Source organism: Taudactylus pleione, unplaced genomic scaffold (assembly GCF_031769625.1).
Source record: "Taudactylus pleione unplaced genomic scaffold, aTauple2 ptg000156l, whole genome shotgun sequence".
NCBI lineage: Eukaryota > Metazoa > Chordata > Amphibia > Anura > Myobatrachidae > Taudactylus > Taudactylus pleione.
The window spans coordinates 3,917,623-3,928,994 of record NW_028284558.1 but is presented as its reverse complement, the minus strand read 5'-3'; the positions used below and the strand labels follow the sequence as shown (position 1 = coordinate 3,928,994).

Here is an 11,372-nt window from a genome sequence, read left to right as displayed (position 1 = left end):
TAGCAGTAATATACCCCCTATAATATTACAACAGCCTCATCCACCAGCCCGATAGCAGTAATATACCCCTATAATATTACTACAGCCTCACCCACCAGCCAGATAGCAGTAATATACCCCCTATAATAGTACTACAGCCTCATCCACCAGCCAGATAGCAGTAATATACCTCATATAATATTACTACAGCCTCATCCACCACCCATTAGGCAGTAATATATCCCCTATAATACTACTACAGCCTCATCCACCACCCATATAGCAGTAAAATATCCCCTATAATACTACTACAGCCTCATCCACCACCCATATAGCAGTAATATATCCCTATAATCGTACTACAGCCTCATCCACCACCCATAAAGCAGTAATATATCCCCTATAATACTACTACAGCCTCATCCACCACCCATATAGCAGTAATATACCCCTATAATATTACTACAGCCTCACCCACCGGTCAGATAGCAGTAATATACCCCCTATAATATTAATACAGCCTTATCCACCAGCAGGATACCAGTAATATACCCCATATATTACTACAGCCTCGCCCACCAGCCAGATAGCAGTAATATACCCCCTATAATATGACTACACCCCCAACCCACCACCTATATAGCAGTAATATTCCCTGCAGTAATATGACTACAGCCTCACCCACCAGCCAGGTAGCAGTAATATACCCCCTATAATATGACTACAGCCTCACCCACCAGCCAGGTAGCAGTAATATACCACCTATAATATTACTACAGCCTCACCCACCAGCCAGATAGCAGTAATATACCCCTAAAATATTACTACAGCCTCACCCACCAGCCAGATAGCAGTAATATACCCCTATAAGATGACTACACCCCCAACCCACCACCCATATAGCAGTAGTATACCCTGCAGTAATATGACTACAGCCTCATCCACCACCCATATAGCAGTAATATATCCCCTAAAATATTACTACAGCCTCATTCACCAGCCATATACCACCAGCCATACAGCAGTAATATACCCCCTATAATATTACTACAGCCTCATCCACCACCCATATAGCAGTAATATACCCCAATAATATTACTACAGCTTCTCCCACCAGCCAGATAGCAGTAATATATCCCCTATAATATTACTACAGCCTCATCCACCATCCAAATAGCAGTAATATACCCCAATAATATTACTACAGCTTCACCCACCAGCCAGATAGCAGTAATATATCCCCTATAATATTACTACAGCCTCATCCATCAACCATATACCACCAGCCATATAGCAGTAATATACCCCCTATAATATTACTATAGCCTCATCCACCACCCATATAGCAGTAATATACCCCAATAATATTACTACAGCTTCACCCACCAGCCAGATAGCAGTAATAGATCCCCTATAATATTACTACAGCCTCACCCACCAGCCAGATAGCAGTAATATACCCCCTATAATAGTACTACAGCCTCATCCACCAGCCAGATAGCAGTAATATACCTCATATAATATTACTACAGCCTCATCCACCACCCATTAGGCAGTAATATATCCCCTATAATACTACTACAGCCTCATCCACCACCCATATAGCAGTAAAATATCCCCTATAATACTACTACAGCCTCATCCACCACCCATATAGCAGTAATATATCCCTATAATCGTACTACAGCCTCATCCACCACCCATAAAGCAGTAATATATCCCCTATAATACTACTACAGCCTCATCCACCACCCATATAGCAGTAATATACCCCTATAATATTACTACAGCCTCACCCACCGGTCAGATAGCAGTAATATACCCCCTATAATATTAATACAGCCTTATCCACCAGCAGGATACCAGTAATATACCCCATATATTACTACAGCCTCGCCCACCAGCCAGATAGCAGTAATATACCCCCTATAATATGACTACACCCCCAACCCACCACCTATATAGCAGTAATATTCCCTGCAGTAATATGACTACAGCCTCACCCACCAGCCAGGTAGCAGTAATATACCCCCTATAATATGACTACAGCCTCACCCACCAGCCAGGTAGCAGTAATATACCACCTATAATATTACTACAGCCTCACCCACCAGCCAGATAGCAGTAATATACCCCTAAAATATTACTACAGCCTCACCCACCAGCCAGATAGCAGTAATATACCCCTATAAGATGACTACACCCCCAACCCACCACCCATATAGCAGTAGTATACCCTGCAGTAATATGACTACAGCCTCATCCACCACCCATATAGCAGTAATATATCCCCTAAAATATTACTACAGCCTCATCCACCAGCCATATACCACCAGCCATACAGCAGTAATATACCCCCTATAATATTACTACAGCCTCATCCACCACCCATATAGCAGTAATATACCCCAATAATATTACTACAGCTTCTCCCACCAGCCAGATAGCAGTAATATATCCCCTATAATATTACTACAGCCTCATCCACCATCCAAATAGCAGTAATATACCCCAATAATATTACTACAGCTTCACCCACCAGCCAGATAGCAGTAATATATCCCCTATAATATTACTACAGCCTCATCCATCAACCATATACCACCAGCCATATAGCAGTAATATACCCCCTATAATATTACTATAGCCTCATCCACCACCCATATAGCAGTAATATACCCCAATAATATTACTACAGCTTCACCCACCAGCCAGATAGCAGTAATAGATCCCCTATAATATTACTACAGCCTCACCCACCAGCCAGATAGCAGTAATATACCCCCTATAATAGTACTACAGCCTCATCCACCAGCCAGATAGCAGTAATATACCTCATATAATATTACTACAGCCTCATCCACCACCCATTAGGCAGTAATATATCCCCTATAATACTACTACAGCCTCATCCACCACCCATATAGCAGTAAAATATCCCCTATAATACTACTACAGCCTCATCCACCACCCATATAGCAGTAATATATCCCTATAATCGTACTACAGCCTCATCCACCACCCATAAAGCAGTAATATATCCCCTATAATACTACTACAGCCTCATCCACCACCCATATAGCAGTAATATACCCCTATAATATTACTACAGCCTCACCCACCGGTCAGATAGCAGTAATATACCCCCTATAATATTAATACAGCCTTATCCACCAGCAGGATACCAGTAATATACCCCATATATTACTACAGCCTCGCCCACCAGCCAGATAGCAGTAATATACCCCCTATAATATGACTACACCCCCAACCCACCACCTATATAGCAGTAATATTCCCTGCAGTAATATGACTACAGCCTCACCCACCAGCCAGGTAGCAGTAATATACCCCCTATAATATGTCTACAGCCTCACCCACCAGCCAGGTAGCAGTAATATACCACCTATAATATTACTACAGCCTCACCCACCAGCCAGATAGCAGTAATATACCCCTAAAATATTACTACAGCCTCACCCACCAGCCAGATAGCAGTAATATACCCCTATAAGATGACTACACCCCCAACCCACCACCCATATAGCAGTAGTATACCCTGCAGTAATATGACTACAGCCTCATCCACCACCCATATAGCAGTAATATATCCCCTAAAATATTACTACAGCCTCATCCACCAGCCATATACCACCAGCCATACAGCAGTAATATACCCCCTATAATATTACTACAGCCTCATCCACCACCCATATAGCAGTAATATACCCCAATAATATTACTACAGCTTCTCCCACCAGCCAGATAGCAGTAATATATCCCCTATAATATTACTACAGCCTCATCCACCATCCAAATAGCAGTAATATACCCCAATAATATTACTACAGCTTCACCCACCAGCCAGATAGCAGTAATATATCCCCTATAATATTACTACAGCCTCATCCATCAGCCATATACCACCAGCCATATAGCAGTAATATACCCCCTATAATATTACTATAGCCTCATCCACCACCCATATAGCAGTAATATACCCCAATAATATTACTACAGCTTCACCCACCAGCCAGATAGCAGTAATAGATCCCCTATAATATTACTACAGCCTCACCCACCAGCCAGATAGCAGTAATATACCCCATATAATAGTACTAAAGCCTCATCCACCAGCCAGACAGCAGTAATATACCTCATATAATATTACTACAGCCTCATCCACCACCCATTAGCAGTAATATATCCCCTATAATACTACTACAGCCTCATCCACCACCCATATCACAGTAATATACCCCCTATAATATTACTACAGCCTCATCCACCACCCATATAGCAGTTATATACCCCCTATAATATTACTACAGCCTCATCCACCAGCCAGATAGCAATAATATACCCCCTATAATATTACTACAGCCTCATCCACCACCCATATAGCAATAATATACCCCCTATAATATTGCTACAGCCTCATCCACCAGCCAGATAGCAGTAATATACCCCCTATAATATTACTACAGCCTCACCCACCAGTCAGATAGCAGTAATATACCCCGTATAATATTACTACAGCCTCATCCACCAGTCAGATAGCAGTAATATACCCCATATATTACTACAGCCTCGCCAACCAGCCAGATAGCAGTAATATACCCCCTATAATATGACTACACCCCCAACCCACCACCTATATAGCAGTAATATACCCTGCAGTAATATGACTACAGCCTCACCCACCAGCCAGGTAGCAGTAATATACCCCCTATAATTTGACTACAGCCTCACACACCAGCCAGGTAGCAGTAATATACCTCCTATAATATTACTACAGCCTCACCCACCAGCCAGATAGCCGTAATATATGCCCCTATAATATTACTACAGCCTCACCCACCAGCCAGATAGCAGTAATATACCCCTATAAGATGACTACACCCCCAACCCACCACCCATATAGCAGTAGTATACCCTGCAGTAATATGACTACAGCCTCACCCACCACCCAGATAGCAGTAATATACCCCCAAATTATTACACACCCCATCCCATTAACATTACCCCTATATTACCCTATTAATACACCCACCCCCAGACTGCATTAATATGCATCCCACACCTCCCCATATACTTACTTTAGCAGGAAGTAGGCTGTCTTCTCTCAGTAGACTGCAGAGCTCCAGGGGAAGTGAGAAGAGAGAAGACACACACAGGAAGAGGATAGGATAGGGCGGAGACTAGGGGAGGAGAAGCACAGACAAGGTAGAGGAGAGCAATGGAGGGGGTTTCACAGAGTAGAAGGGGCGGAGTCTAAAGGTGCGTACACATGGAACAATATATTTCAACGATATGAACAATAACAATATCGTTCAATGATCGACCTTTGTCTATGCATGCAGGCCAACCTGGACAATATCGTTCTCTCGCGATAGGGGTCTGCAATCCTTGGTCGTTGATGGTGTTTTGGTGTGTGGATGAACAATATCGTTCATCCAGCACACCAGAATTTTTAAAGGGAGATCGTTCAGTGATATCGTTATCGCTGACGATCGTTCTCTGTGTAACCAGCATAAGACGTGAGGGGAGTAGAGGCATACTCACTGCAGCCCATTGGTGGCAGTGTATGAAGGACAGCTCAGCACAGCAGCACTGCTGGCCCCCAATGATGGCAGCATTGCAGCTGCGTGGCCTTGGAGCCAAAATATGAAAGATACCTATGGGTCCAGGGGTGCCTTTTGTGAGATAGGGGCCCAGGGTTACTTGCCCCCATGTACCCCCCTTGATTAGGATCTGGTTGAGTTATACAAATGGGCATCTATTACCACTAGGGGGGTAATGCTAATGGAGAGCAATTGGCACTGTGGGGGGGTCTATTGCCAATGGGGGTTTGAGGTAATTTTGCAATGGGGGCCTGTGGACACTGGGTAGTGTGGAACACCACAAGGTCATATTTATTTCAATAAAAAAATTTTATTTATTTTTAAAAATAGGTTTTTAAAAATATTGACAATTTTTGAGGGTCATTTAGTAAAATAAATGTTAAAAATCCCACCAATTAAGTAGTTAAAGCTTGATGCTGGCTACAGATTTAGCAAGGAGGCCATACACCTGTTGTCCCATGGCAACCAGTACCAGACTAATGCTTTGGTGCTGATTATTCATTGTGTTGGGGAAGCGCACTTTAAATATAAGCCTTACTTATTTTAACAGAGTTATGCAGGTCAGTCAGCTGGGGAGCATGGCTGTTTCTATATTTGCTCCTTCAGAAGGTTTACACTCAAGGGGCATCTATACTCTAGATAGATGCATACAACGTAAAACGCACACACATGTCAATGTTCAGATGTATTTTAGTGCCTATGAGCCTGATTCAGAGATGTAGGCTAACCCGATGGTTAGTGCACATCTCCGACTGTTGGAGGACTGAGCATTCGCAGGATGTGTACTGAGCATGTGCAGCCCTCCATCTGTGAGTTCACTGCAGTGTGAGCCTGATTGACAGTCTGCAGCATTTGCGTGGTGGAACAAGGGCTCTCCTGGCCAGCATTTCCAGAAACAGGGGTGTGTCGCCCACGTTTTCTGGAACAAGGGCTCTCCTGGCCAGCGTTTCCAGAAACAGGGGTGTGTCGCCCACCTTTTCTAGGAGGGACGAGGCCAGGGTCTGCGTCGGTGGACGCAGATTTTCTGGCCTTACAAGTGGACAGGAACCGACCAGGCTGAGTAATTCTCAGCTTACGCAGTCTGGCCAAAGGAGCAATCATTGCGACCGATGGTTGCGATAGTGATCCAAGGCAGCATCTACGGTGCTGCACTTGAATATCTCAGATGCAGCAAGGAGGTGTCTATTTCCTCCAGACAGCACCTGCAGCATTTACATTAGGTTGGACGGTATTACATAGCTGCTTCTGTGCGGCTGTTCAATACCGTCCATTTCTGAATCAGGCCCTATGTTCGGGCCGCATGAATACAAGTACATGCAACTCTTAGGGGTATAGGGGTCTATTTACTAAGCTTTGTTAGGAGGTAAAGTGAACGGAGGTAAGGTACCAGCAAATCAGCTCCTAACTGTCATTTTTCAAACACAGCCTGCAACATGGCAGTTAGGAGCTGATTGGCTGGTACCTTACCTCCGTTCACTTTACCTCCTAACAAAGCTTAGTAAATAGACCCCATAGTTACTAAAGTGTTGGTTTTTAGAAGTGGAGATGTTGCCCATAGCAACCAATCAGATTCTACTTAACATTTATCTATCACCTTCTAGAAGATAATAGCTAGAATATGGTTGCTATGGGAAACATCTCCACTTCTAAAAACCCGCACTTTAGTAAATATACCCCTTAATGAGGCCAATTATTAGGTTTACCATACTCATGAATTACACAGGTTCTGTGGCTGCCTGAATTCAAGCCTGCATTTCACCTGGTTGTAATCGACCACAAAACTGGTGTAATTCAAAAGTATTCCGGTTTAAAGGGATAATATGGTAAGCCTACCAATTATACCTGTAGCATTACTAGGCCATGTCACTGATTGCAATGCTAATATTATTTTACTTGTGCTATATAAATAAACTATGAACAATGCACTTAGCAAACCAGCCTCTTAGTCAAAATAAATATCATATTTCTACATCATTTATTATTTCCGCAGTTTCCTAATCTAATGCAGCAGAACAGGTTAGGGGAGTTCAGCTGCCCTGTGACAGGTGTCTCCTGATTTGGAAAGCAGTGCATTTATGCTTTGATACTTTCTTTTCGGCATGTTCTCATTGGGATGTGTTTAATGTACTGGAGTCTTGTTTTACCATCGTTTCTATTTCCAGTTATGTCATATATCCCATTGATAAAAGATCCTTTCAGAATGGGTGGTAAGTAAGTGGCCTCTTTTGCAAATCTAGAAGTGTAAACATGGAGAGGAGGTTATTTTCTTGGTAGGACTGTGTGTCAAAGTAAAACCTTTTCCAAAATGTTTAATCTGTATTCCATTCTGTACATAGATTAGCTGTCTTTGCTGTTTACTTTAAACTGTGTTTACAATATGCTGTACAGAAGATAATGCTAGAAAACCACAGCTTTTCATATTATTAGTATAACGAAGGGAATCTCAGAATGAGGTAATGGGGCTGACTGAAGAGCTAAGGAAAAGCAGACGGGGTAGAGAAATTATTAATTCAACATCAAAAGCAGGGGCTGGCTGGCAACTTTTAGCCTCAGGGGCAAATGCATGCAGACGGCCCTGGCAGAGGAGTAGGGTGTAGCCAGAGTGCCCGTGGCACGTGTGTGCTACGGCGCCCCCCCCTCTCAAGTGTTCCAGGGAGGAGGCGAGTCCATATGGGATTAATGTAAAGTAAAAATAAAGATTAGGGGCAGTCCCCTGTAGTGGTGCCCATATGCAGTGCCCCAGAAGAGGACCCCCTTCTGCAGGCCTCCAGTAGTGCCCCCAGTAGTGATCCCCCCTATGCAGTGCCCCTTTTACAGTGCCCCCAGTAGTGGTCCCCTCTGTGCAGTGCCCCTTGTGCCCCCAGTAGTAAGCCCCTTATATAGTGCCCCCAGTAGCAGTCCACCCCCCATGCAGTGCCCCCTGTAGTGGTAACCCTTATGCAGTGCCCCTTAAATAGTGGCCCCAGTTGTAGTCTCCCCGCTATGCAGTACCCCCAGTATTGCCCTTTATATAGAGCCCCCAGCAGTGGTCCCTCAATGCAGTGCCCCCAGTGGTAGTCCCCTCCCCCCTATGCAGTGCCCCTAGTAGTAGTCCCCTCCCCCCCTATGCAGTGCCCCTAGTAGTAGTCCCCTCCCCCCTATGCAGTGACCCTAGTAGTAGTCCCCTCCCCTTGTAGTGCCCCTAGTAGTAGTCCCCCCAGTAGTAGTCCCCCTTCCTTGAAGTGCCCCCAGTAGTAGTCCCCAGTAGTGGTCCCCCCCTTGCAGTGCCGCCAGTAGTGCCCCCAGAAGTAGTCCCTCCCCCCCTTGTATTGCCCCCAGTAGTGATCTTCCCCTTGTAGTGCCCCCAGTAGTGGTCTTCCCCTTGTAGAGTGGTAGACACACGTAATAAAAAAAACACTTACCTGAATCCCCGCTCCCTCCGCTCCTCCGTCCATCCGTCCTCCCAGGCTGACCCACTCTGCATTATGGGAGAGATGTCATGACGTCTCTCCCATCACCCACTGCAGGAGCCGGAAGATGGAGCGGCTCCTGCAATGGGCTCAGCAGCAGTCAATGAGAGTCTGACAGACTCTCATTGGTTACTAATTAAAACATACACACAGCTGCTGGCGCTGGTGGCTGTGTGTTTGTCAGTCACTGTGTAGTGCTGACCGAACTCCGGTCAGTGCTACACGCGCGGTGCAGCTGTGTCACAGAGACACAGACTACCCGCGGCCCGCATGTTGTACCTGGTTTCAACCTTTTTTGGGGAGTACCAAATAACCTCTATGGGGCTGATTTCTTGCCATAGTCGCGCCTGCGGATTTATACTAATGCTGGTACTAAAAGCCCTTCCCCTGGTATAGAAGTGTGCGTCTGATTGTGCAAGGACTGGGACGTCACTTTGTGTGTCTTTAGATACAACAACCCCGCTTGGTACGTCTTTAGGCGTAACCATGGAAACTTGCACCTGCCCCATGCTTGGTGCAGAATCTCCGTCAGAATGGGGCCTCCAATGTATGTGATTAAGGGGTCTACTTACTAAACTGTGTTAGGAGATAAATTGAACGGTGATAAGGTACCAGCCAATCAGCTACTAACTGACATTTTTCAAACACAGCCTGTGACATGGCAGTTAGGAGCTGATTGGCTGGTACCTTATCACGTTCACTTTATCTCCTAACACAGCTTAGTAAATAGACCCATAAGTGTCTAAGGCCCCCATTTTATTAACGAGTTTTATCACCAAAACGAGTGATACATTTCACTGTGTATGATAAATGGTGCTCCAGCCAATCAGCTCCTAACTGCTATTTTTCTAACAGTTGACAGCTGGGAGCTGATTGGCTGGAGCACCATTTATCATACACAGTGAAATTTATCACTCGTTTTGGAGATAAAACCATACTTGCCTACCCTCCCGATTTGGTCGGGAGCTTCCCGAAAATCGGGTGCCGCTCCCGACCTCCCAGGAAGGCAGGCAAACCTCCCGGCTGCTGCCCACCCCTCTTAAACCCCCCGCACTTACTTTAGAAACTTCCACAGCGAGGGGGGCCGTGGCGCGATTCACTCCAAATTGCGCCATTTTGGCTCCGCCCCCTGCTTCACAATGCCTGTAATATTGGCATTGTGTAGCGGGGGCGGGGCTAAAATGACGTGATCGCGTGGCCCCGCCCCCGCTCTCCCCACAAACGAGCATCACCTGGCCAGCCCCACCTCCTCGTGATGGCTACGCCCCCTGTAATGCCAATCTGGCTGCTCCCTCCCGGAAGGGGCAGCCAGAAAGTCGGCAAGCCTGAATAAAACTCGTTAATAAATGAGGCTCTTAAAACTTATTGATTAATAAGGCTCTATCATTCACAATGCATGGTAAAACTTGTGTATGATAAATGGTGCTCCAGCCAATCAGCTTCCAACTGTCATTTTTCAAACAGATGACAGTTGGGAGCTGATTGGCTGGAGCACCATTTATCATACTCAAGGAGTTTTATCATCATTGTGAATAATAAAACTCATTAATAAATAAGGCCCTGAGTTTGCAACCAGTTATGCGCCATGCTTGCGACACTCCCATCACACTGATAAGAAGGTACATCTCCATGCATCTGAATAGCTACCTCCCAGTCTCTGCCAGGGAATGCCCAGTACACTTCTGAGCCTGTGTGCACACACCGTGGGATGCATGCACTGTGCAATACTATTTTGTTTAGCTATTTAGACATATCTGATGATAAAACATTGACCAGTTATGTGAATATATGCATTACATCTGCCTCAGAATAAGCCCCTATATGATTATGTGATAAGTACCACTTTGGAGAAGATATGCATTTATGAAGATGTAAACATTTGTGACATTCATATATGAATAACGTGGCACTTTGGCAAAATGAAAGCAGTGATAGCAAACTTAATGTGGGTGTTGGACCTGGAGACTGTAAACTAGCATTTGTATGTCAGGTTTATTCAGAATGCTCCACATGCCCATGTTCTGCCAGACCTATGCCCATTTTATGCCAAATTCTTCCACATGTCCCTTTTATTCCAGATTCCGCCACATGCCCTATTTATGCATTTATGCTGCTTCACATACCCGAATTATGCCATACACATGCCCCTTTAATGGCAGAATCCTCCATGTGCCACTGTTATGCCACCAGATTCTTCCACATGCCTCTTTTATGTCAGACACATGCCCCTTGTATGCTAGATTCTTCCACATGCCCCTTTAATTCCCCAACAGTAATAAATCCCATTTTTGCATGCAATGTATGTGACAGTTACAGAGAT

General features: G+C 44.8%; 1 protein-coding gene across 4 annotated transcripts in view; it reads left to right on the top strand.

Annotated features, from left to right (window-relative positions):
• Positions 1 to 7,403: 7,403 nt before the first annotated feature.
• Positions 7,404 to 11,372, top strand: part of LOC148521611 (dipeptidyl peptidase 4-like) — a 168,947-nt gene continuing 164,978 nt past the window's right edge. For 3 of the 4 annotated variants that reach the window (XM_088474886.1, XM_088474883.1, XM_088474884.1), the window contains exon 1: positions 7,700 to 7,810. In XM_088474886.1, the coding sequence (XP_088331012.1) occupies positions 7,717 to 7,810 (94 nt within the window). In that variant the 5' untranslated portion in view covers positions 7,700 to 7,716. Of the gene's footprint in view, positions 7,427 to 7,699; positions 7,811 to 11,372 lie in introns of those variants that run through there. The other variant, XM_088474885.1, reaches the window with a different exon arrangement.